At 39.1% G+C, this 27,349-nt stretch overlaps 1 protein-coding gene across 3 annotated transcripts in view; it reads right to left on the bottom strand.

The window, feature by feature from the left end:
* The window catches only part of Fras1 (Fraser extracellular matrix complex subunit 1), a 425,584-nt gene that overhangs the window by 25,110 nt on the left and 373,125 nt on the right, over positions 1 to 27,349 (bottom strand). For all 3 annotated transcript variants that reach the window (XM_078021445.1, XM_078021446.1, XM_078021447.1), the window contains 11 exons: positions 26,446 to 26,790; positions 25,058 to 25,218; positions 24,463 to 24,610; positions 18,006 to 18,211; positions 14,882 to 15,038; positions 12,363 to 12,563; positions 10,697 to 10,884; positions 9,368 to 9,643; positions 6,788 to 7,020; positions 4,648 to 4,808; positions 2,306 to 2,520 (listed from right to left, as the gene is read on the bottom strand). In XM_078021445.1, coding sequence (XP_077877571.1) covers positions 2,306 to 2,520; positions 4,648 to 4,808; positions 6,788 to 7,020; positions 9,368 to 9,643; positions 10,697 to 10,884; positions 12,363 to 12,563; positions 14,882 to 15,038; positions 18,006 to 18,211; positions 24,463 to 24,610; positions 25,058 to 25,218; positions 26,446 to 26,790 — 2,291 coding nt within the window. The remainder of the gene's footprint in view (positions 1 to 2,305; positions 2,521 to 4,647; positions 4,809 to 6,787; positions 7,021 to 9,367; positions 9,644 to 10,696; positions 10,885 to 12,362; positions 12,564 to 14,881; positions 15,039 to 18,005; positions 18,212 to 24,462; positions 24,611 to 25,057; positions 25,219 to 26,445; positions 26,791 to 27,349) is intronic.

Here is a 27,349-nt window from a genome sequence, read left to right as displayed (position 1 = left end):
GCTGTATATGGCTTTGATAATTTCCTATCCTGTAAATTGTGTTGGAAAGAATTTTGAAAAGGCAGCGGGAACACTTCTTTCTAAAAGGGTTCCTGTTACTGCTATTAATTTGGCCCAATGATATTTATTTTACTATGAAATGAACAAAACTGGATGGAAAGATCACAAAAAAAAAAAATAGTAAAAGCTTTCGTGGTAAAGCTAAGTGGGTTTATGTGTGTAAGTGCTGGAGTTGTTTTATTCATTTTAAAAAATGTTTTATATATTTCTCCCCCAAAATATGAATTTATTTTTTTAACAAAAAGTTAAGTTAGTTGGTGCAAAATAATTTTATTTTGTCATTGGACAAATACTATAACATATTAAGGGACTTATATTTCCTTTGGTTGAGGCAGGAAAGATGGACATCATTACCCTAGGTACATGTATGACTGCACATATGGTGGGATGCTACATCATGTACAACCAGAGAAATGAAAAGTTGTGCTGCAATTGTGTACAATGAATCAAAATGCATAAAAAAATAGACTCTGATAGCTTTAAAAATACAATGTAAAGGGATTTTTATGGATAATTAAGGAAAAGAACCAAATGCTTTATCAATATTTAAGACATTAAAAACTTAATTTTTCTAAAAAGTGTTTTTCATATTCAAAGTTGCCAGGGATTGAAAATTTGATGTCAGCTTTTTCAAAAGACTTTATAATTTCATATTCAAATTAATGTCCCTTTTGGACATGACATATTCTGTTTTCTTTAGAAAATTTCCAGATTTTATCTGGATTTTATGCCACATCTATCCATTAAAACACAGCTTTTGCTAAATACACCTGCCCCAACCCCATAATTGTTCATATTAGAACCTTACCAATCCTTTAGGTGGTTGGAAAAATTTATTTTCCCCTCTTTGTTTCTCTCTCATTCTCTTTTAGACTTCAAATTTAAAAAGTAAAAATCCCCTGACAACTGTTTGCTACAGACGGATTTTATTCTAGATACTGTGCTAGGTACTTTCGCATGTTGAGTTAGAGTCAGAATTTCAGAGGGGGCTCCAAGAAGTTTTATTTCATCCAATTCTGCTAATATTTGATAGAGAAAGATATAAACTAGGAATGGTTCTGGATTCTATATTTTTCTATGACATTTCAGCAATTCCAATAATTTTTAAAGAAACCAACAACAACGAAATACTTCTGTGTACATATTTTTTCTGTGTCAATTTAAAAAGTGGGGCAAAATTAATACAAAATCCTTGTCTTTGGAGTTTTGAAGCATATTCTGAAAAAATCTAAATGAATAATCAAAGCAAAATAACGGAGAACAGAGAGTACTATTTTTTGATTGTTCCAGGAGAGGAACAATCATTTCTGCAATTTCCAGCAACCGTAGGTTATGCAACTGCAGAAATAGAAACAAAAACCCAAGACAGTCTTAAAATTGTATTCAGTAGAGGGCAGTAGTGTATACAAAACAAGAGGAATGGGGACAGAGATACTGCAAAGAACACAACAAAATTTAATCAAAGATACTTTCCCCAAATGATTACGTCCTCCCCAGGTTCCTTCCTTCAGTGAGGTTAAACCTGATTTGAAATAAAGAACAAACACCTAGCTAATTTTTGTCTCTTTGAGATAAGTGCTCAAAATGGGATGAAAACTGTTTTAGAATTTATTTTCCCATGAGGATGGATGAGCCTAGTTTCTCTGCCCTTTGATACAACTGCCCTGCTCTTCTATGACCCTGGCTTCTTGCTATAAAATCTCCAGTTGTCACTAATGTTTATTTGTGTTCTCTCTCCCTCTTCATCCCACAGGGGTTGTTAGTTTGAAATAGGTATGGAATGGGTGTTTCCAACCGTTCTCTCTCCTCAGTGCTTGGGCCAACAGTGTTGTTCTTGTCTTCTGAAAGTCGGGGTAGGTATACCTGCCTTTCTGACTCACTACCCCAAGTGGGGAGGAGAATACATCTATGTGGTGATAACCTTGCTATCAAATGTAGATCTTTTCAACTTTACAAAATATACAGAGGGAAAAACAAAAATACCCAGAGAAGTAAATATTAAATTTTTATGTAAATAACTATGCCAAACAATAACCCACCTGCCCATTAACTTAATTTACAGGACATTGGGGTTTAGCCACAATGTTGCCAAGATCTTGCTTGAGAGACTTATAAAGAAGCACCCTCAGTGGGTTGGCCCAGTTCTGGAAGCAAAGTGCCACTTGAAGTCCTCCAGGAATGAACAGGGTTGGTACCGGCACCTATGCGCATGTAGCCCTTGAAAGGGAGCTCCCAGAACACCCACCTGGAAGTCAGCAGTTACAGAGCCCCCGCAGACGTCAATGAGCTCCGTCATGTCATAATATGCATCAAAGGTCCACACACAGCTCTTCAGATTCAGGTGTTTGTATAGCTGGATGGTCTTTGGCTCCCGCACACTGGGGTCAAACTGGAAGGGGCGGTCATATCCAGGACCCAGGGCAGTGCTGTCATAGACCACATCATCCAGGAAGCCTGCCTCTGCCAGAGAGGGAAGGGACAAGGAATGGTAACTCAGCTTGAGGATGCCTAGAAGCTGGATAGGGAGAAGAGACTCATTTTTGACACGGAGAGAGCTTTTTTCTCATTTGACTATCAATAGAGCAACCCAGAGCTCCCAATTCAGAGTATGTGAGAAGAGCTTGTAAAGAGCATCACTGCCCTTTGCCAGGTGTTACACAGAGTCCAGGTACCAGGGAGGAAAAGGTGGACAAATGATACCATAAATGAAGAAGATAGATCTCAGAAAAGAAACACACTGTAGCTTCACCTGTACACCTGGCCAGTGTGGTTCTGTTTTACCTACTTCACAATCAGTCTTGAAGAATTGCATTTATTAGCTGGGTGCGGTGGTACACACCTAATCCCAGTGGCTTGGGAGGCTGAGCCAGGAGGATTGTGAGTTCAAAGCCAGCCTCAGTAACTTAGTGAGGCCCTAAGCAACTCAGTGAGATCTTGTCTCAAAATAAAATACAAAAAAGGGCTAGGGATGTGGCTCAGTGGTTAAGCACCCCTGGGTTCAATTCCCAGTACCAAAAAAGAAAAAAAGAAATGGATTTACTTCATGGATCATTCACTGACCAATTACTATTTCTGAAGACCAATTTAAAGAACAGCTTTTTTGGAAAGCCAGCAAACCAACATCAGACTCTCTCTTCTCGCTCCCTCTATGGTTTCTGAACTTTGGGGAAAAATGTCTTAATGAGTAAATAGCTGGCTAATGATGCTTGACTAAACCTCACCTGCTACAGGCAAAAATTATTGGATCAAAAGCTGCCAAGCAAGCGAACTATTCTGAATTAAAACAGACCTTTATGCAGCACAGAGCTGAATACAGATACAATTTTTAGCACATTAAATTTAAAATTTTTATAGTACTAAAAGTGATGATAGAATTTTAAAAGAGTTAATGTATCTCTTAGAATGCCTGACACCAGCAATCAGCCTTTGTCCCACAAAGAAAAGGGACTCAATTGGCCTGTGTTGAATCCAATGGTTTTCAGACAGGAAGAGGTGCAAAGTTTCAGTGTTTAAACACGGTTATGTTTCCCCCACTAGCAGCTTATGGGAACCAATTTAACTTTGATGTGTAGCTCAATGATTTAAGAATATTCTGCCCTCAACTAATTCTACTGAATAAAGACCATCACTACCCAGAATGATGTTTAATGAATATGAAAGAGCATATGAATGCATTTCTGTCTTCAAAAACACTGTTAAATGATTCACTAGTTGTGAGGGAGGAAATGTGCTTTTAACGTGCACTTGCTAAGGTAAATGGAAACAGACGGGACTCTTTGTAAAGTCAAATGTCTGCTGTGGTGAACACAGAGATGTGCCCACTGCCTTACTCTCAGCTCCTTCAGGATGGTGACAGCTGCAGAATAGCTCAGTCCAAGGTCATGACTTTCTGGGAAGCCCACATCCAGTGACCAAATGAGGTGGGCTATGAAGGTCTGGCCTTTCGGGCTGGAAGTAGGACAAATCTCTCCAGAGTTTCTTGCTCTGTGGGCCTGCAGGGGAGTTTGACTTCTCCCTCTACCCAGTCCTATTTCCTCTCCTTCCTTTAGATAGGTGCTGAGCCCTAAAAAAAACGCCTCACACCCCAAACTTCTCAGCTCCTGCTTCTCGAGAATTCATCCTTAAACATCTAACACCTGCACTTCAGCTTTCCAAAGAGGCTGCTATCCTGGAATTTTAGAGCAGAGACCCAAAAATGCTCTCTAGAGGGGAGGGAAGGGACTAAAATTTTCCACAGTAGGCACTTTAAACATGTCAACACATTTAATCCTCACCTAGATTAGTAGCAATATTTACCCTCATGCTATAAACAAGAAAACAGCAGCTCAGAGAGGTCAAGCTATCGATGTTCAGTTGCATAGGTAGTGGGATAAGTATTGGAATCTAAATCAATCTGACTTCAAAGTCCTTATTCTTTCATATTCACTTTATTGTTCCTATGTTGGATGCTTGCTAAGAAGGAAAAATTATCTGCATATTTTGAGGTCAGGAAAGCATATAAAGCAGAGATTTTCCCCATTTAGCCACACCCCCCAAAAGTCACTGCACAGGATGTATGGGAAAACCGGTACCCAGCTCATCCCTCACCTGAGATGCCTTTCAGGTCGTGGGTGGTGACTAAATTGGAGCAGACATGCTGGTGTCTATAGATGGACTCAGATAATAGAAAATGCAAGTTGTGCAATGGCATGGTGGAGATAAGAGGCAGCATTCCATCCTGGTGTGGGATCTGCACTGAAATGTGGATTCTAGGAGAGAAAGGGCAGAAACAAGTGTTTATCTGCATGCTCTGAACAGTCGGTAGGATGCATTTCTTTTTCATCACAAATCTGTTTTCACCAATGAATTTAGCAATCTTCCTTCCCCTGCAGTTTGCCATGTACAATTTCTATCTGAACATGAGGGTGTGGATATACATGTGGGGTTGCTTTCTCCCCCAAGAGATCCTCCAGACTCAAGACTGACAGCAATCAGGAATCAGAGATGTTTTTTTTCCTATATACAATAACATCACAACCACAAATTACTTTAAAGATTTCTTTTGCATTAAATGGAAGGTTTGTATCCTCAGGAGCCAAAGCTGAATGACTGATACAGGAGCTGCCCCTGTTCTGTTTCAATGAAAATCTGTGGAAGCTGGAAGGGTACCACACTCGTGTATTTTATAGTACTTAATTTGAGTCAAAAAATATCATTGGGGCTGCAAATAGGGTAGAGCACAGACCTAGCATGTATGATGGTGCTGCGTTCCATCTCCAGCAATGAAAGCAAACAAATCATTGAATTCTTAAATTCTAAGGTCAGTTTCCCCACCCAGCCAAATATCTTAGAAATATAATGTCTCACTACTCACATGATCTCTCCTCAAATAAACACTGCCCCCTCCCTTCTTTCTCTGTAAGTTTCACTAACACCTTACACCTGGCCCTTACTAGCCTCAAACCGCAGCATGTTCTCCCTTCACCTACATTCCTCTACTCTAGGTGACCTTTGGACAAGGAAATCAATGACTTATACATATGGGCTGCTTTTTTCTTGTGTGTTTGAAGGCTCTGCTTATCTTGTCTCCCCACTATGAGCATAAGAACCATTTCCTTCTTTCCTTTTGTTTTTTCACTGCATGCAGTATACAATTCTAAAGAAAATATGAGCTTAATAAATATTGGTTAAGACCGAGACACAACAGAACTGTACTTATAGGCTGCATTTGTTTTCATTGTATGAGTTTACATTTTCAGCATGTTTATTGAATGTGTGTTTTGAGTATACATAGGTTGCCTCTGCAAGCAAAGAACCACATTTTAAAGAGGAATTTGAGCCTCAGATGTAAAGAAGATGACCCTTTTCCTAAGAAGGGGCCAGTTGTACTTTGAGTACTTCTCTTATTGATCTTTTATAAAAACAAGTTTTGTTCTATTTGGGGGAAAAAAGAGAGAAATTTGTGTATTTGGGGGTTCACAGTCAAACCCCATTTCTCTGAACTCAGTTGTTCATTAAGTACACACTTAAACTATGCAAGGTTTAATGAATACCTATGGTGTATGTGAATTCCCTTTTGCTATAAAAAATTGAAATTATCCCTCTCCCACTAAAATCATGGTGGCACAGGAAAAACAGTCTAGTGGCATGGAGGTTAGACAGTGCTATCACTCATTTGTTCATCAGATATTCTGCAAATGCCTCATAGGCCAAATAGCACTGAACTAGGTATACAGGAGATGCAAAATTAATAATCATGGTCTCTGCCCTTAAGGTTTTACCATCTACCAGGTGGATAGAGAGGAAGAATGATGACAATGCTCTGAAAGAGGCATTGGCAGGTGCCGGAGGAGCCTCTAAATTAAATTGGAGGAAATGATGAAGATTTTCCTAGAAGAGAAGCTATGAGCTAGGTATCACAGGACAGCAGGATTTAACTGTAGCAAGTAGAAGGGGGTGGGAGAGAGTTGGAGCTGATGGTAAAGGCATGTAATCTAAAAGAGGTGGAAGCCCCTGTGATTCTTTGTGGGTGGACTGGCAAGTAAAAATGTTAAGGTGAGGACTAAGAGGCTAGGAAAATAGACAAGAGACAGACCTCGAGGGATCTTTGAATAAAAAAAAAAAAACTTTGAAGCAAAAATTACCACTACATTTATTTTGTAGAAGCATTACTCACTGATCTGTGCCACCTGGAAAGCATATAAAGGACACTGGAAAAGTCTGTGGTGGAAGGGACCACCCGCCTGACCTGTTTGGATGCTCCTTGTGTTTGACGTCCAGGTATTTCAAGGTTGCAATGAAGGACTGTGCCTGGAAGCCTCTAGCTGTCCCAGCCACCACTGGAGTGTGGCAGATAGCACTGTCTGTTCCAATGGTAACAATGTTGCTCCTTAAGGGGGTCCCCACGTGGCCCACCTTATCCACAGCCTTTGCCACACAGCGCACATGGAACCTTCGGCTGAAGTAAATGCTATCTAAGACCTAGAAGAAGAATAAAGCACCTCAGACATGTACATACAATCTGAGCAGGTCCTTACACTGTGTCTTCTGGGTTAGATGACACAATAAGCTATTGGCACAAAGTAACTTGGGAAGGCCATCCATCCACCCACCCACTAATCTGTCCATTCTCTGATTCATTCATTCATTTGTCACATAACCACTGACTTATCACCATGGACCAGGCACTAGGGACAGAGCAGTGAGTACTTACAGTTTAAGGAGATAAGATGGAAAAGACAGATTTGGGGGCAAGAGTCCAAACATGACTGGTTACCAATAAACAGTATTATTCTCCTTGTGTACTAGTTTAGCAAAAGGACTACCCAACTATATTTCAGACCTTTCAGCAAGACTGATTGGCCTCCAAGCCACTGTTGCTGGGAGCATAGAGAAACTGGCTAAGGCCTTTGCAGGACTTTACACCTAGACATAAATTCCTCAATTTATTCTAGGATACTTGGTCAATGATATCACAGGCTCAAAGGCCCTCACACAGAACATTAACTCCCCTGGCGGGGGGGAATACATCCAATCAACAAACAGCTCTCCCCTCTCCCATCCTCTTCCACTATCAACAAGTTGGGAGGCAGATCTGAGCTTTTAGCTTCTGATCCCCTTATCAGTTGTCCCTGTAATAATGCTCCTTTCTGCAAGAACCCAGTGCTGTGGTATTGGCTCCTATACATGTTGGGCCCTAGCCCTTGCTTGATGACAATGGTATTTGGATACTGAAGAGAGATGCTTCCTCCTCAGGAGTATTTCTTTCTTTCTTTTCTACTGCTCCACTCTTAGACCCACAAGGATCACAATAACGTGCAGGCTAGTCGCTGAGAACTTGACCTCTGACTCCTCCCAGCCTTGAGGGTCTTCATATAGATCCCTTCACATTTTCAGATATATAGGAACAGTAAGAGGGCTCAACAATCTGTGCAGAGGCAATGTAGGTCACCAGGACTATGTGTCCACACTCAAAAGGAAGTACATAATGAGAAAAATTAATTAGTAGTTCTGTATGCCTCAGAACTCCCACAAAGCAATCATACGAATGTATAAATTCTTCCCATGAAAACAATTTTTACTGAAGTCCATTAAAAATTAAAGAAGATTTTTCCATTAAACTTTTTTTTTAATTAGCTGCCAACTCTTTATTTATTTATATATGGACTTATTCCAGTAGGGATTTGAGGCATATAACAAAAATGCATACAGCATGATGGTCTTAAATCAAATGAAGAAATAAAGATAAAGCAAAGGAAATTGGAGTAAAGGGTATTATTTACCAATTCATTGTAAGACAAAAAACTCAAGAGTCATCAATTTTGTACTTGTAAAAAATGTATAGTTGGCTCAAATATACAAATATGGTTTTGTTGGACACAGAATTAGGTATTTATAAAACAATAAGTTAAGTCTTGCCATTTTAATTTTTTAATAATAAGGAAGATGACTTAAATTTGAACCGGGTTATACTGCAAAAGAATGGAACCCTGGGCTTTCTGAGTAAGCTGTGCTGAAGACAATGGATATGAGTAACCCTTCCAATAAAAAATCAAGGACTGTGTGCTGGATTCTGTGCTAAGCCTGAACCTCCACTGCTTTTGTCTCTTTTGGAAGAGAACCAGCTTCACTGGTGCAATGTGTGAAACCTGTAGTGGACTGGCTTCTAAGGGTGGAAAATAGCAGTATTCACTGCTCTGTGATGGTCTGGACTCAAAGGTCTTTGAGGGCGGCAACTGCCTTAGGAACTTCTTTTCATGTCCATCCACAGGGCTTTGCAAAATGCCGATCACTCCACAGCCAGTCTATTCTTTTGTAAAACTGATTGCTACTAAAGTGCTGGCTACTTTGGGATATACAAATATGACAGAAACCTTAATCCATGTCCTGAAAGAGTTTATATCTGAATACTTTGAATGATTAAAAATATATGAAAAGAATAGTAATCACTTAATGGTACTGACCTGGAAATTTGGACTTATTTTATCATTTATAGTAACACTGGCCAGTGACCTTGTTAAGTAGAAGAAATATTGTTTTGCAGATCAGGAGATTAAGACCAAGAGGGCAAGTAACTTCTTAACATCACATATTAAAATAGGCAGAATTAGGGCTTGTGAACAGGTTTTCTGACTAGTAGCTTAGTTTTCTTTCTATCATACTATAATGCCTTTCCTTATATATAAGAATGAATAAACTATGTATGCATCTGTTTATTTGTGTTATTCCAAATGCCATGCATGAATCTGAAGGAATTTGACAGAATCAGAGTAATAAAGGGATTCAGCAATTCTCTTCCTCCCCAACCCGGCCCGGCCACCAGACTTACCATGTGGTTGACGCTGGTGAAGGGGGTGTTGTCAGTGATGGTCTCAAAGGGAGACCGGGCCCCATTGCCATCAGTGGGGGCAGCCACTTCCCAGCTGAACTGCACGGATGTCTGGTTAATGCCTGCCTCGCTGCAGCGCTCCTTCATGACGGCATACCTGGGGAAGTGAGGGTCACAGGGTGTGACACAGACCAGAGGGTAGCCCGGAGAGGGGGCCTTCTTGACTCCTTCCTTGGTAACCTCTTCCACGTGGTCGTAGTCAGCAAGGGTGACAACCTGAGAAAGGCAGCAACGCTTCAGGTTAGGTTGGATCTTGGGAAGATTGGAGATCCCTTGCCCAGAGACACTCCTGATCATTTAATTTCTAGGGATTCTTTAAAATTTAACGGAAGGTTTTATAATCCTTTGCCGGGTACCCTTAAGGGCCTTGCATATCTTTAGTGGTGCAGGAAATCCTCCTACTGCCTGAGCTAAGAGCTTTATTGTCCTGTTAACTGCATTCCAAGTCGATTCTTATCATGCATGTAAAAAATACTTTCATTTTCCTGCACATGGAACCAAAGCTATATTGTGACTGGCAGTTGCTAGCTTAAAGTTGTATTAAAATGTTATCCATACATAGTAGCACACCCAGTATAATAAGAGTAAACAAAGGTAATGCATTTCTTCCATAGCCAAACAAGAAACACAATTTGAAATAATCTCCTGTTTTAAAATGTAGGAGAGTAGTTAAGGGAGGTTAGAAGGCTTGTTCTGACTGCACTATTAGGTGTTAAATAACCCCTGGTGATCTCAGGCATTTTCCTCTTAAATGCAAAGTCTGTACAATTCATTCTGTTCATCCTGAATTGGGAAGCACAGTACCACATTTCTGCATATACTTAACTCTCTTTGTGGGGTGAATAAGTTGGATAATAGATTGGGAGTTCTACTTTCTTATCTTCCAGGCCCTACCAGAGAAAAATGTCTTTATCAAGCTAAGCTACCTACATGATTTGGTCTTACTCTTACGTCAGAACAAGGCTTCTCACCCTTGGCCCTATTAACATTTGTGCCAAATAATTCTTTTTGTTGTTCTGTGCATTGTAGGTATTTAGCAGCATCCCTGGCTTCTACCCACTGGATGCTAGCTGTGACAGCCAAAAATGTCTCTGGACATTGCCAAATGTCCTCTGGAGGGAGAGAATGGTTGGCTAGATTCTTCTGGTTGAGAACCGTTGTTAAAAGAACAAAGAAGTAGTAGCTCACCAGAAGTCCCATTTCTCTCAAGTTCTCATCTGCTATTCACTAAGACATAAAAGCAGCAATCCTAGGTGTCAAGCAACTCACAATAGGTGGCGCTGGCAATATGAGACTTCCTGCTGCCTCCTGATCTAGAATTGTCACTGTGGCAGTAGTCACATCCCCAAGAACTGCTTCCACTGGGTCATCGGGGCCAAGGACTAGAGAGAAGGATTCATGCCATTCCCGGTCTTCATTGGACAGAATCTCCACTTTAAAAAAGATGTGATCCACACCTTCACCAAGGACAGAACAAAAAGAGAGCAAAAACCTTATTAGTAGACATACCTAAGAGAGCACAGGCTGGCACTGCTGAGATGTCAAGTTAAAATATAACCTTTCCTTACAGAAGTTTTCTAGATATGCAGTGACTTCTAATCACTTTAGCCCCATCCTAAGTGAGGAATCTGTTTGACAGACCAAATTCCACCTGTGGTAGAGGCTCTGTCCTAGAGATTACTATTCAGCACCATATGAGGATTAATGGCCCCTGCCTGACACACTGGCTGGCAGTAATAAAAATCTATGATCCAAAATATGCTTCATCTTGGTTACAAGTTTTTTTTTCCTTAATTTTCTTTTCCCATTTACACTTAAGCATGAGCTTCTGTGTGGCTGTGAGCACTTGCATACTCTTCTAAATTGCCTCCTAAGAAGCAGTAGGGGCCAGGTCCGTCTCCACAAAAAGATCACACTGTGGAGGTTTAGCACCTGGAAGAGGGCTATAAACCCTTCCTTTGCTGTAAAATGATTCTTTGAGTATACAAACATCCCTGATCATAAGTAAGGACCTTTCTTCCTCTCCTAGAGACATCAGGACCAGCTTGCTTCCAGATCTATCTTTCCTCCAGATCCCTATGGAGAAAAGAGGGGTCCTTCTGCAAAAGTGGAAGAAGAGCTCTTCTTTTCCTGCAAGCATCAACTAGACACACATGGGATGGAGCTGGAAGCCCATTAAGGCTCCAGTGAGCAGAAGAGATACACAGGGACCCATGACCACCAGCCTCCACCATTTCTGAGTCACCCTTTCCATCCACTTGCTAGGACATCTTTGAAAAGTCCTAATACTGCTAATCACCTCTGGCTACACTAAGAAATGATGCCAGGATCTATACCAGCTTTTCACTTTACACTGCTCCAGAAAGTTCTAAGAAAAAACCTAGCATACAATTCAACTCTTTACTTGGTCCATTCTCCTCATCAAAACTTCAGACAGACACCTGGTTGTGATCTATTTTGTCTTTCACTCTTTTCTGGCTTATCTCCATGTTTCTCTCTGGGGTACACTTGTTTTGGAAAGCCTATAAAAAGGCGTGCGTGTTTCCTAGTAGAAGTGAAATCAACTTGAGCATAGGGATTATGCCTTCCAGATTTTAGCAAGCTCTGAAGGACCCAGTGCATAGCTTTGCACCAATGATTGTTGAAGGATGGATATATATTTTAAAACCAAGTGTTCCTATCATTCAACCAAACCACAGGATACAAAAAATACCCTTTTAAATAAACCAAAATGCCTAGCATGTTCTAATGTTAGAGACTTTTAAATCCATGCCATGATTATGAATTAAGTTTTACTTGCAACCTCAAATATATGCTCAACAAATGCATTATGTTATTGCCACAACTTTTTTTCTCTGCTCATTCCTTTCTTCACATAAAAGGTAGTCATCTCTCCATTAAGAAAACCCAGAGATTGGAATTGGCATTCAATTACCAGGATTGAATTTCAAGACTCGGCTCTTTGGGTAATAATCCACACCAGACTGGGCAGATCCATCCCGAGTGCTACAGCGAATCTTGGAGGTCCTGTTCTGATCCCCTCTTCGGATCACCTTGATGTTCAGAATTGCAATGGCATCTGGTCCTGCGGGTTCCCGGACTTGGTATGCAGCTTCTTCAAACTCAATGGTGGGTGCTAAGGAAACACAGTTAGGAAAACAAGAGCAAGTCAGAATAGCATAAAAAATCCAGACTCCCAAGCAAATACCATATAATGGCAAGAAATACCTTATAATGACAAGAGGGAACAATTCACATTAGTTAACAATACCAAGGCAAAATGGCTTGTAGTCATAAAAATCAATCAGCATTTACCCTTAAGCAATGCTTTGGAAAAAGGAATTTATTTGTGATCCTGTAGGAGTTATTTCTCACATGTGTATTAAAAACAATATAATGGGGGAAATAGTTTTTAGAGACTTTGAAGTGCATGATGTCCAAGTTTCTGGTTTTTGCTCCTAGAATGTTTTTAAATTTGCACAACTTATCAAGAGACTGAGACATAGTGGACCCTTGATAAATAGCTATTGACTGATGCCATGAATCGACTTTTTATTTATAAGCTATGAATTTCTAAGGATTATAATTTATCTCATTTATATACTACTTGAGTTACCAAATCTATCCTTCATCTCTGGTTTTCTGGATACACCCTCCTAGTACTAGTACCTACCCACAATCAGCTATTCCTAACTCTTCACTGGTTATATAGGTAAGCATGGTTAGTTTTAGCAACTGGCTACAATGATAATTCAGGAACTCAAAACTTTCTAATACTATCTGATCTGAGGCATTCCTGTCATTATTAGGAAATGATTAACAATTTGGCTTTTTTTTCCAAAAACTATTTAAATCATGTCTTCTTTTCTAGTACATTCTCATGGGGGAAGGGCAGGGTGGTGGTCATAGTGATAACAGAGAGTGAGATTGAAGAGATGGGAAAATTGGGAGCAATTACAAGTTTTATACCATTTTAGGATATTATTAGTATATTGTAGATGTTTCTTGTCTGTTTCCCGCTCTTCCTTGCTCTTAGTCTTTCTAATTGTAGAAGACGAACCTTACTTGAGACTTTAGAGTTTTCAGTAAGAATGGTTGCTAAAATGAGGAAGGCTGCTGGAACAGTGGAACTGTTACCTCGCTGAGCCTCCATCATTGGGTTATCTGTGTGCTGGGAGAGGCTCACTTCAGGATTTGAACCTAAATCTATTTGGGTGAAGGGCTACTTCAACGTCAAGGCTGGCTGTTCTTATTTTACATGATTCCAAAGCAGTTCCTGATTTCTCATTAGGAACCCTACAAATCTCACTAACTCTCTCAGTAGTTAAGAGTGTAGATTTTAGCCAGGCATGAGGGCACATGCCTGTAATCCCAGTGGCTCAGGAGCTGAGGCAGGAAGATTGCAAGTTCAAAGTCAGCCTCAATAACGTAGCAAGGCCCTAAGCAACTTAGTGAGAACCTGTCTCAAAATAAAAAATAAAAATAGAAGGGCTAAATATGTGGCTCAGTAGTTAAGTGCCCCTGGGTTCAATCCCTTGTGCAAAAAAAAAATATATATATATATGTATATATATGTATATATATGTATATATATATATATAGATAGATAGATAGATATAGATATAGATATAGATGCATGTGCCCTCATGCCTGGCTAAAAAACTGGATGAGAACCAATTCTAATATATATATATATAATATTATATATATTGGTTCTCATCCAGTTTTGCTGCTAACAGTTTTGCAATTAACAGTTCAAATTACATAACTTTGCTGAAGTATAGTTTCTTCTCCTAGGTAAGAAAAACAATTTCAAAGGATTACTGCCAGGACTGAGTGAAATACTATAACATGGTTAGCATGTACCATAAATATTCAATAAAAATCAGATATTGCTGTTTGCAATATTTTATATAGTTACTCATTAAAATATCTACTTTAATAACAGTGAAGTCCTAATTCAAAACAGGATTTGTTTCTTCTTCTTCCTGGGCCACTCTTTGCAAACACCTGACTATAGAATATAAGTTGGGTTTTTGTTGTTGTTGCTGTTGTTTTAGGGCAAATCAGTTAGAAGAAGCTGAAAAATTGAACTTTTCCAGGAAGGTAGCAGTGTTTTAAATCAGTTCCTTGGAGTCAACTGATTCTGACTGTATTTCTGAATCCGCTCCTGATCTGCAATGACTTACATGGTTTCTATTCTCTGTGTCAGCATTTCTGTCCTAGCTTTTAATCATACTTATTCCTTATCTTTTGGCAATATGTAGGGAATAGTGAGATTAGAAATCCCCTGAACTTATCAGAATGCCGTAGAGGGTGATCACTTGCTGCAAACATTTGATATATACATTCAGAGACTGTTATTAGTAGGCACTTCCACAGCATTTTTGTTTTTCAAATATCATTTCATGTCCCATCAACCTAAGAATAACTAAAGGCAATTTCTTTTGTTACCATCTTCATCATTGGATATGGTGATGGTGGCCATGTTATTTTTTCCAACTTTGGCTCCACTCCAGTGGTTTCCAAGAGGATGGCCAAGGTAGACCCTGAACTGCTCCTCGGGCTCAAACATGGAGTCATCATGGATATAGACCGTGCAGTTCTTTACCTAGAGGCAATGGCACAAGATAAATTAAAATCTATAGCAAGGAATCAGTAACTGGCTTGGTTTTCCTAGGAAACTATTTTTCTTCTTTTCAACATCAAAGAGTCAACATGAATTCAAACGGATCCAGTTGCAGTCCTAAAATAGAATGTTTACATCTAACAACTCATGCCTGAGGGGAACCCACCTAACTAATGGGACTGGTATTAGAACATTTCAAACCCTTTTGACTTATTGGTGATGAGTTGTGAAAACCAAAATTAATAAAACAAATCACCCACTAAAAAGCACCTGTAGAACATTCGGATGCTTTCCCACATGTTGCCTCGGCTGCTCAGTATGTTTGCATGTGTTACAACAGACCTCCAACAATGGGTATTTGACATATCATTGGACTTCCTGGATATCTGCATAACACACTTTTTCCTTCTGAAAACTAAATGGTTTTTAAAGAAACTCAAAGCGTCTTCATGTTAGGCTAAAGATCTTTAAATTTTAAAGAACTCTCAAATCTGCTGCCAAATAGAATCTTATTTGAAAACTGTTGAGAATTGAAAATGAGAACACAACCCAATACCTGTTTGGTGGAGAAAAGTCAAGTGTTTCTCAAACTGAATATTCTCCAGTGAGGATTGCATTTTTGAAAAAATGTAAAACAAAATCACAAAATTTTAGATAACATACCAGCCTCGGTAGTAGATCTATGTGATATGAAGTGAGATATTTTTAGTTGGATCATTTTAAATTTACTATCTTATTACATTGCAAAGGATATGTGGGCAGAGAGTTCACTCTGATACGTCCTAAGTCATAATACATGGTAGGAAGGAATCCCAGTGAGCATTTATACGTTACTTGTTAACCTGTTTTAAGTCCTGAAGATTGTTTTCCTTTTTTTTACATCTTTCCTAGAATAAGAATTCCTTATAGAAAGTATGAAATTAATGGTGATTCATGGGATTCTTTTAAAAAGATATTACAGTATATGCCAAGACCCAAAGTTTGTTTTGCAAGTCAAAGAAATGGAGATTCTAAAGCATGCTTAGGAATGATGATAGATTGTCATGTGAGTAACATACAGACTATTAAGCTGTATTTTCTTTATACTTTCATTAAATTAAAATTCTCTCTTAAATAGACAGACCATCCGCGTTTGAACTTAAAGCAAATACAGACGTGTAGACTCAAAGCTGAAGATTATATCTGTAGTGTTTGCATGTGTTCACAAGCATGTTTCAACCTTCCATGAGTAAAATTCCAATAAAATATACAACTAGGACAGGCCTTTATGAGTCATGGGTGTGTAAAATTCTTAAAAGTCCCAGAGAACAAACCTATCTTTTTTTGGTAGTAGAGATGAATAGAGGACAAATTTGGAATGAGTTACAATGGGTAAGGTCTTGGGCTAAATTTCAAAAAGACAAAATTTTGATTCATTTGATTACATCAAGATTGAAGAACTTCATTGAACTATGAAGACCATAGGAAAGTGACAGAAAGAGAAAGATATATATATATATATATATATATAGACATATAGATAGATAGATATTACACTATGTAAAACTGGCAAAGAATTAACATTTAGGATATTTAAGAAAGTAGTAAAAGTTAGTAAGAAAAAGGTAATAAAATGATAAAATAAGTAACAAAGAAGAAAAATCTGCTCATAAGCTATTTGGAAGTCCAAGAAGCTAAAAAGAATATAAAATAGTAATAATTATAGAATACAAGTTAAAACATGATATACCTTTATGCTTATAATTATCTCTGCAAAAAAAAGATGAGTAACGTTAAGTGTTGAAGAGGATGTAGGCTTGTAGCAACCCTCCTGCATTTCTAGTGACATTCTGGAAAGTATTCTTACACTTTTCCCCACCAAATTAAGCACATGCATGTCTTTTGGTCTAGAAATTTTGCCCCTGAGTAAAGAAATTCTCTCTTGAGTCTGTAAGTGGACATGTATGAGGATGTGCACTGAAACATTTTGAGGTGACGGAGTGTTAGGAGCTTTCTTGATGCAACCCCTGAGACTCCTTATCATCTATGGCTGAGTGTGCATAAGTGAAATATAGCAAATTACACATCATGAAACATATGTAACAGCCAGAAGTAACAGATTAGAGGTCCACAGACAGATCTTAAAACATACCGGTGAGTAACAACAGTAAAAAATTGAAAAAGACATAACATAATACAATTTTTATCAATTAAAACTCATGTATGCTAAATAAGAAGCACTTTTAATAGAACAAAAAAACAGAGATACAGATTAAACATAAAAGTTTGATGGGTGGAGAAGAGAATGTGGCTGGAAATGGAAGTAAAATGAAATGAATAAACAAACTGAAAATAAAAAAGGTGCTGACTAACGTGGATGTTGTGCCTTGAACCAAGAGGTACATCTGACCCAGTCATCTGAAATTGAGATTCAAAAAGGGGGAAATGGATTCTCATTCAATATAAACCTTTGACATACACTGTAGTTGAATCCTTTTATTCTGATGCAGCTGTGTTTAGTATGAGATTTTTCCCGAGTTCCCATGACCACATGCATGGCTCTTTGGGTACGTTATCAAGAGAATACTACGCTGACTCAAATCTGCTCAACATTTCTTTATTCAGTCCTGTGTTAGGATGCATATTATTTCGGGAGAAAGACCCAGATATCAGAGAACTATTTCTTAGTCCTTAAGTAACACCAGTGGAAAGTGTTACATTTGATGGAACTAAATTTCCAAAACATTGCACATTATTGAAATTTCCCAACTCAAACGATGATATATGTATTTGTTTGCAAGTGGGAGACAAAGAAGATAGTCAAATGGAATAGATGACATTATTTAAAATATTATTAATTGGTAAGGAAATTCCAAAATATGCTCCAAGTTCATTTAATTTACCTACCTGTGGACAAACAAAGGTGATAAGAAGAGAATGCTGTCTTTAAGCCACCACGGTTCCACTTACCTTCTCCCCTTTCAGAAATGTAATCCGTGAAGAATCTGCATTTCTTCTCTCCCCAAAGTCCTCCATGACCTGAGCTGAATGGCCCTGAGTGTAGCATCTCACTGATGACTCATAGCTCAAGTCTCCGCTCCGAATGATAGGAACATGCAGGACACCATCTTTCTCCTTCACTAGGAGCAAATCCTTAGCAAACTGCATGCTTGGCACTGGGTGAGCAGGTGGAGAGATGGAGGCATTGTTAGTGGGAGGCACAGGGATGCAGTGGCCATGGCACAGCTTGCAAACGGCCAACACAGGCCAACAAGTCACAGGTGCTAAGTGGATTTCACGCATGGTTGTTGCTCTCAGGCAAGGAAACTACTTCAACTTTGAATATGATTCCAATGAAACAGACGAAATCAACTTTTCACCTGTCTTTGCTCAGCTTCAGGGTGTGGTCACCATCTCAAATGCAGGCAGGTGAAAAAATGAAACAGGTGCAAAAAACAAAACAAAACAAACCTGTGACAGTGACTTGGGTACTCAACACTTCACTTTAGAGCTACAATAAGGAAAACAGCAGGGCTAGTCTGATGGGCAAATGGCCACTCACATTCTCATACTGAGGCCAGGTGACAAAAGGGAAGAGTGGACACTAACAAAGAGAGAAAGGCAGGTTCTGTTTAAAGACCTCCAGTTGCCAGATCTTAGTTTCAAATGAAGCCAGAGATCTGGGTGTTTTTCTGGATTTTTTTTTTTTTTTTTTACCTAACGTAAAAATAACAACAAATAAAATAAAATGGTAAAAATTAATTTCATATAAGCCAAAATTATTGGGAGCAAACAAAACATATACACAGTCTGAATTTGGCTCCTAGTCTGTGACAGGTACTATAGTTTTATCTTTAATAAGTCATGTCTCATTGGTTTTTAGGAAGGCACCATAGCCAAACTGTAGTTAAAAACAAGGATTTGGGGGTAATTAGGCCTGATTATCCATTCCAGACTTACTACTTATTAACTGTATAGGGCATAGGACAAATTATTTAGACTTTCTGAGCCTTGGAGCTTTTTTTTTAATTGAAAAATATTGATATCTAACTTATAGAATTGAGAAGGTATTGAAAATACTCCCTCAATTAGAAAATATGTGCATGATAGTCAATACAGTATTGAGTATTGAAAAAACTCTCTCAATTAGAAAATATTTAGAAAATATGTGCATGATAGTCAATACATTATCTAGCTCATGGAAGCACTCAAATTTTGGTAGAAATTGATATATTATGATTTAGATTTGTCCCCTAACTTCAGGCTTCTCAACATGAAGAATCATTTTTTTCCTCTTTACTTCCTGCTGTGAGGCTCTGCATTAAGACATTTCCCCAAGCTCAATATTTTGTTGACTACTGGTTATTAATTTCTTTACTAACAATCCAGAGGGTCCTATGTCAAAGTCTCCTAAGGAAAATTAATCTTCAAGGCTGTAGGAAAGCCAACCTAAAGCTGTTACCACCTATTTCCTGGCTGTTTTTCTGGATGTGTCTTGCCAAACCAGAAAGGAAGAAGCAGGAAGGGTTTCTGTAGGCAGCTCCCGGCTCTGAGAGTCCATGGGCAGAATGCTGTTTGCCTCTGACCTACCCTTGCTCAGAACTATCGGCTTTGGCAAAAACAAAACCATCCCATCATCTGAACCAAGCCTACTAGCTATCAAATATTACTTAACAAAAGACAGATGAAAAGACACCTAAAGAGAATTAATAGCTTTGGCATTAAGCCCTATACATTAACCAGTGAGGACTGTGTCATCCAGACCAAGGCCTGTGCTGTTAAAAGTAGGTAGCAATGACATCACTAGCTTTGGAGGACCTAAAGGAGGCTTGTTGCCAGGGAAAAAGCAAAACAATCAGGGAAGCTTTTTTTGTTCCTGGCAGACATCTCCAGCTCTAGATTGGTTTTTCCTGCTGGCCTGGCATGCCTCAAGTCAGATGAGAAAGTCAAGTGCTAAAGTGGTAATGTGGTAATGTTTAGGGTTTGTCAGGTACTTATCAACCCCCAATTCATCCTGAGCTTTAGAAGACTCCTCTTTAATAAGATACTCACTCTCATTTCTCTCCCTGTGTGGAGAGAGAGAAAGTGAGAGAGAGAGAGAGAGAGAGAGAGAGAGAGAGAGAGAGAGAGAGAGAGAGAGAGAGACTGGGAATGGACACTTCTCAGCAGGAGACTGACAAAAGACAATATACGGAAACAAGGTGATTGTAGGAACAGATTTCTGCACGATGAATGTGTGTGTTAAGGGCTTTCACATATATATGAATGTCATCTCTCAACAACCCCATAAAGCAATATAGTCCCCAGGAAGGAGTAGCATTGGACCTGGGAGTTAGTTCCCCAGATTGCAGAGCCCCTCTCTTTCCACACAAATGGGGTACATAAATATAAAACAGAAATTTTCCCCCTGAAGTTTCATGGGCTTACATTGGGAAGAAGGCACATATTATCAGCACCTCTCTCCATATAGTAATTGTACCTGGCCATTGTAGTTAACTTTTTATTTGTATAAGTCTGGTATCCAGAAATAGATTGTGAGACTCTGCCCTCTATTACTCTGTAACCCATACAATGTTGAGCACCAGTCTTAGGCAGAAAGAATGTTCTATAAACATCTTACCCTGCTAATCTTCTTAGTAACTGACAAAGTGAATACAAACACCAATGCCTGGAATGTGATGGCCTCTTTACAGGCAATGGTTAAGCTGGAGATTTAGGGGAAATCTGGCCTCTGGTTCCTTGAAGTTAATGAGAAGGTATGACTCAGTTGCATAGGCAGGAGAATACTGCCGTAGTGGCTCTATGGCCTTTTTTGTCTGGCTCAGTCAGTGTTACTTATGCCTAATTCTAGGTAGCAGAGCAGAAGAGGTAGGTGAGAAACAGGAAAACATTCTGAGATGAGCTACTTCGATGATTTAAGGTTCTGAAAGCAGCCTAGTGGGAAATGATAAAAGGCACTAAGATTACATCAGAAGGCTGAAAGATGGCTTGTAAGACTCTTGAGTGATGGCAAGCATTGCTGTCTAGAGGGCAGTGGCCAGCTAAAGTTGCAATATAAAAAGCTAGCACAGGAGGGAGGATAGGAAACCAGAAGAGAGGCATGGATGGCATGGACCAGAGTTCTAACTCTGGCTCTCATCACTTCCTCTCCATATGATCATGCACAAATAATTCAGCCTCAGTGTAACCAGCTGAGGGGCAGAGATGTAAGATCTTTCCACCCCAGATTGGCCCAGAAAATGGACTCAATGAAAGGCAGTTATTACTAGGAAGAAAAGTAACCAATAGAAGTAAGCACTGAATATTACAATAGGTTACTAAAATAGGTTTGGGGATTTCTTTCCTCAGGGTAAGTCGTTGACTGGAAATAGATGGTTGTAGCCTTTCTGAAAGATGGGAAATATTTTGTTTCACATATGTATTCCCTAAGTCTACAACCTCAACACCTATCAATAAAATAATGAGAAAAAATAACTAGAATCTTCTGTGTTGATCAGAGTAAAGTGAGGATTGCATGTATTACTGGAATTTCACTGGTCAGTGGCATAAATTATAGATGTGCCAGGAATAAATATGTAAAATAACATCTATGACGTGCCATGGGCTATAGAAAAAATTTCTGCATATTTGGTCTAATTTAATCCTTACATCAATCTTATAAGGTAAGTATCTTTATTATTTATAGATGAACAAAATGTGGATTAGTAACCTTAAGCCTCTGGCCTAAGGCTAAGGATGTGCTAGGGCTGAGATTTATTTTAGGGCTTCTAACTTGGCATTCATTTTCCATTTCATCAGAAGAAAATTAACTAACCTTTTATCCAAAAAAACTAAGAAGTCATTTCAACAATAAGAAGAATAACTGATTTTCTTTCTTTCTTATTCTTTCTTTCCCTAAGGAAAGAAATATTCCATGGCTTGCTTCTACCACTACACCAACTAGAACCATGCTGCATAATGCAAAGAAAATGAACTTGGAGTCAAAGACCTCCTTCTAAGCAATGGGTGACTGTTTACTGCCCTTATTCTCAGTTTCCTTAACTACCAACTAGAAACAAAAGGAAAGCCAAGATTTTGAACAAATGGGATACATTTAACAACTCACTCTATAAACTCTGAATAACATTTGAATTGTAGAATTGTAGAGCTGGTATAATCTCGTCCATGGTGAAAAGTTACCATTTTGTGAGTCACAAACATAAATGTAAAGTTTAAAGTAATAAAACTTCTGAAAGAAAACACCAAAGAAATCTTTTTAACCTTGGGCTGGGCAAAAATTTCTCAGATACAAGACTAAAAGTATGATCTCTGAAAGAAAAATCAATCAAGGGCGGCCACTTCAAAATGATACACTTTTGTTCTCTGAAGGACATTGTTAAAAAGAAGAAAGAGATAAGAAGAAGACTGGGATAAAATATTTACAAGTCACAAATCTTTGTCCAGAATGTACCACAATACAATAATAGAGGGGAATGGCAAAAAAAATGGGCAAAATATTTGAATAATATTTCACAAAAAAGATATATGGATGGCAAAAGTACATGAAAAATCTGCATCATTAGTCATTAGGGAAAACACTTCAAGCCTCAGAATATCATTGCATACCTACTAGAATAATTTTTTAAAAACACAAAACTCTGACAATCCCAAACATGCACTTACTATATGATCCAGCAACCTCAGATGAATAACTATATTCATACAAAAATCTATATGAAAATGTTTATAGCCACTCTAGTTATAATTGCCAAAACCTTAAGACAATCCAAATGTTACTCAATAGATCAATGGGTAAACAAACTGTGGTATATCCATACAATGGAAAACTACTCAACGATAAATAGAATTATTTGTACATGCAACAATATGGATAACCCTCAAATGGGTTTCTCTAGTTGGAAGAAATCAGATAAAACAAATGGTACATATTACATGATTTCATTTACATGACATTCTAGAAGAGGCAAGACTTAGGAGCAGAAAACAAATACGTGGTTGTCAGATCTTGGGTTTGGGCAGAAACTGACCACAATGGGGCATGGGAGAATTTTCCAGGGTATTGGAACTGTTCAACATCTTTGTTATGGTGGTGAGCACATCACTGTATGCATTTTTCAAAATAGAACTGTATAATAAAAAGGGAAAAGTTCATTTATGTGAATAAACACTTCAATACTTCAATAAACCAGGATATAAAATAAGACAGCATCATTTTGGATGCATAGGGTGTGTATGCATACACACACATATGTGTGTTTGTGTGGATAGTACACACACATACACATATAGGCATATATACATAAATATATGTTTTTCCCCAAAGGATAAACATACAGAAAACTGAGTAAAGTGGTTGTTTCCAGTGAGGGAACCTCAGGGATTGGGAGATGGCAAAGTAGAAGAAAGATTTAATTTTCATAATATATCTTTTTGGAATTTGCATATTTTACTACTATATACACGATATAAATTATTTAAAAATGAATAAAAACATTAGAGATACCCTGCTGGGTTCCCTGTTCCTTTTGGGGAGATTTTTCAGTCACTAAGAGTTTAATCATGGACTTTACGGTCCACCATAGGGGCTGCTGATGAGAGTCCTCTTGCTTTAGGTGGAAAATCTGACTCAAATCTTCTCTATTTACGTCTGGAATCCACACAATGTATTCTAAATGTCTAACTATTCTAATCTCCATCATTTCTCCTGAGAAGCAACTTTCCTTTCCTCCTCATCCTCAGTTACTTGGGTTACATCTTCAGCAGTAACTGATGCTTCGTTCATATACCTGCCTCTCTTTATTCCTGCATATCATCTTCAATACTGCCAATATAAGTTTCCTAAAACAAAAAAATCACATCAATGACTGATGACAAGCATCTGCTAGTCTGTTTGGCTGGAAGAGAACACCTTTTAAGGTTTGACTCCAACCTGTCTCCCCATTTCATCTCTCTATTCATCTCCTGCCACTCTCAAAGCAAAAGAGAGTATTCCACTGTTTCCCAAACATGCATCTATGTTTTATATGTTGTATATACTATGTCTCTACATTTGTGATGGGATTTCCTTTATCATGATTCCTATCACACTTGAAGACTTGGCTTACTATCATCTCCTCTGTGAAATCTCCTACAATCACCCCAAGCATAATTACTGTTTGGTTCCCTCTGCTCCTGCAGTAATGGATTTACAGCAACACTGAGTCATTTATCATAATATATTCTAATTTTTCTGGTTTAGGGTCTGACATTAAACTTTTTGAGTATACAGCCCAATGCTTATACATATCTTTATGCCTGCCAGAGTATCAGCACACCATGTATTTCTTGAATGAAAATATGAATGAGATACAATGTCATATACATGGAAGTTAAGGAAAAAAATAGAAATATATTTTGAAACCACCAGCTGGCATCCCCAATCTCTTACCATCTTGGAATGTGTCATTAATTGCAATGACAGCCTGGAAGGGTTTGGTCAGTTCAGCTCCTTGTGCTGAGCTCAGAAAAACCACAAATGTCTCCAGTCCTTCAATTACCGGATACTGGGTATCATCCAAGATAGTCAAGGTGCAGAACTGGAGGAGAAATCAAAGTAGACTTTACAACAGGCTCAACACTCGACTCTCTGCCTTTGAGACACTAGGGCAGAGGTGGCAACTCATCTTTTTCTGGTGGTCTTAAAGCAAGGTTTGTTTCTTCTTTTAAACCCACAGAATGATAATCTCTTTATCACATTCTTTGGAATTTGTTTCTAGATACTTACATCAAACAGGTGCAATTTCTATCTTAAATCTACACTGTAGGATATTTGATGCTCAACAGGCCACTTTGAGAGGTTGTAGAAGATCCCCTCATAATTTGTTCTCTTGTTTGTATGCTTATGTTTTTATAGAAAGTGAGGGTCATAACATTGCAAGGGGAACTGAGGGTCCTCCAGAGGACTTGGAAAGTAGATTCCAGACCACAACAACAGCGTCATCCAGACTTATGAGTTTGGGGAGTCTTCAGTGATGCAGACTCACCTGCTCAGTGACACCTGGCCCAAATTCCACCTTCCTAGAGCTGGGGACATAGTCAACTCCCGGAGTAGCAGAAGCTGGGTCAGAGGGCCGTGTTGCACACCAGACAGATGTGAGAGTAGAAAGGTCAGTACCGTGGCGGATAACTGGAATCTTTACGGTGCCTGATTAACAGAGATTTTAATGGTCAACCTTGAGCCAAAAAAATCAGTGGAGTTTCTAGAACACTGTTCTCTTTCACTGCAACAGTGACAACTTTATCCAACTCAGCTTATCTAAATCAACTTTGGTGGTGGTCCTATGCCCCCTCAGAGGAGGGCCGAGAGGTGACATTGCCCTCTTTTCCCCTGACATCATGATCAAGGGGAGTTCTAGAGGAGGACCACATGGAGGTGGTGCTGGAGAGACAGCTCTCTGGGGAGTGTTCTTCACAATGTACTGGAGAGAAGTGCCCATTGTAAACCATCTCAAGGCTATTTAGGGAGAAGAAACTCAGAGACTGGGTCCTCAGCTAGAAAATAGTCAACAACCAGCGGCGGGGGGGGGGGACCTTATGGGGCCCGGAGCTGGATGTTCCTAATTGAATGTTTTAACTGGGTTTATTTTCCTATTTTATCCAAGTGGTGCACACATCATTACTCAAACCATAGGTGCTTATTGCTTATTTCAGGAATGAAGCTCATCTTCTGGCCCACTGTGACATCATATTTTGTAGTAACTTAAAGATGTTTGGTTACTTTCACAACCAAGGTCAGAGAAAGGCTGACATGAAAACCCTATCAATTGCCATGTTTTTATAGTCAATATTCTGTGAGGTGACATGTAGTCATGGCATGTAAGAAGCATCAGCCAAGGCGATCTCAAACTCCTCTTCCTCTTCATACTCACTTCATCAATAAGCATATACGGAAGGGAGATAGTGCAGTCAAAAGAACAAGGTTCTACTCCAGCTCTGCCACTGTATTAGCTGTTTAATCCTTGGTCATTTATGTAACCTCTCTGGGCCTCCATTTGCTCTTCTATCTTCCACAGAAGATCTAGTGAGAATGCATGAAATACCCATGGCATGCTGCCTGACATTCAGTCCATGCTCAAAAATAGTAGTTTCTAATACTCCTCAGAATCCCTTCAAAGAGGTGAATGGCCTTAATGTGGCTCATATCAACTGATACTCAGCATATCCACCATCCCCTCTGTCAGCAGCATGTAGGGGACTTAAAGACCATGGGGAACCCATAAGGAGGAAGGAGCCTGGGCTCTGAAACACCACGTGGGAGAAATTTGCCCACCCATTGCTTTGGGCAGGTACATAAGTGCAAAAGTTCCTTTGTGTGAAACTGAAACTTTGAAGTTAGTTTGGGTGAGGGAACCTCAGAGAGGCTCTCCATTACCTGCATCCTCGCTGACAGTGAAAGCTGTGTTGCCCAGGGAGACCGTGGAGGCATCATTGGGACCACTAATGAGCACCCTGGCTGTTGCCACCCTTCCGATGCGGGCATTGTGAGAAGCATCAGCCAGGGCAATCTCAAACTCCTCTTCCTCTTCATACTCGCTGTCATCAATAAGCATGACGTCACAGGTGGACATGGTGACACCAGGCCCGAATATCACCCGACTCTCAGCAGACATCCCTCTAGACTTAAAATCAGAGCCTGATTCTAGAGCATAGAGACTACTTCCCATAGCAGACTTAGGGACCGTGTAGCAAATTGCAGATACGATGCTGCTTGAATCACCTGCAAGTCAAATGGCAAGAAAACCAACACAATTGAAAAAGCACTTCCCAAATTTTAGACTCTCTGGTCCATTAATGAGCTTGGCTCCCTCTGACACATTCAGACTCTATCAGGAAACCTTCCAGAGTTACAGTTTCTCTTAAGCCTGTAGTATAAACTGCTTGAGGATTTAATATACCCCAGATACTTGCCCAAATAACTCAAAATGGATTTCCTATTCTGTGAATTTTGTGCTCTGTTAATTCACAATCTGATTGCCCACCATCTAAGACCACAGCGGGTGAAAAGATAAGAGATATATTTGGTACTTTAAGTAGCAAAGTAATTGTGTCCTGAAGGTAGTGCAGTGAGCACAGTTCACTGCCTTTCTGAATAAACTTCTGCACTTTAATTCCCTCAGAGAAAGAAGCTTGTTTTAAAAAAAGAAAGACAAAGCCAAATAAAACTTGCCTCTCAATGGCTTTACTTATTAGTGCTGCATTATCCCTTGGTGATAGCCTGTTCTGGGCCTGACTTGGTGGCCTAGAGCAATCAATGGGGCTTGCCGGTTTTCCAAGTG

This window comes from Ictidomys tridecemlineatus, chromosome 9 (assembly GCF_052094955.1).
Source record: "Ictidomys tridecemlineatus isolate mIctTri1 chromosome 9, mIctTri1.hap1, whole genome shotgun sequence".
Classification (NCBI taxonomy): Eukaryota; Metazoa; Chordata; class Mammalia; order Rodentia; family Sciuridae; genus Ictidomys; species Ictidomys tridecemlineatus.
The sequence above is the reverse complement of the archived record's forward strand: the minus strand, read 5'-3'. Positions and strand labels throughout refer to the sequence as shown.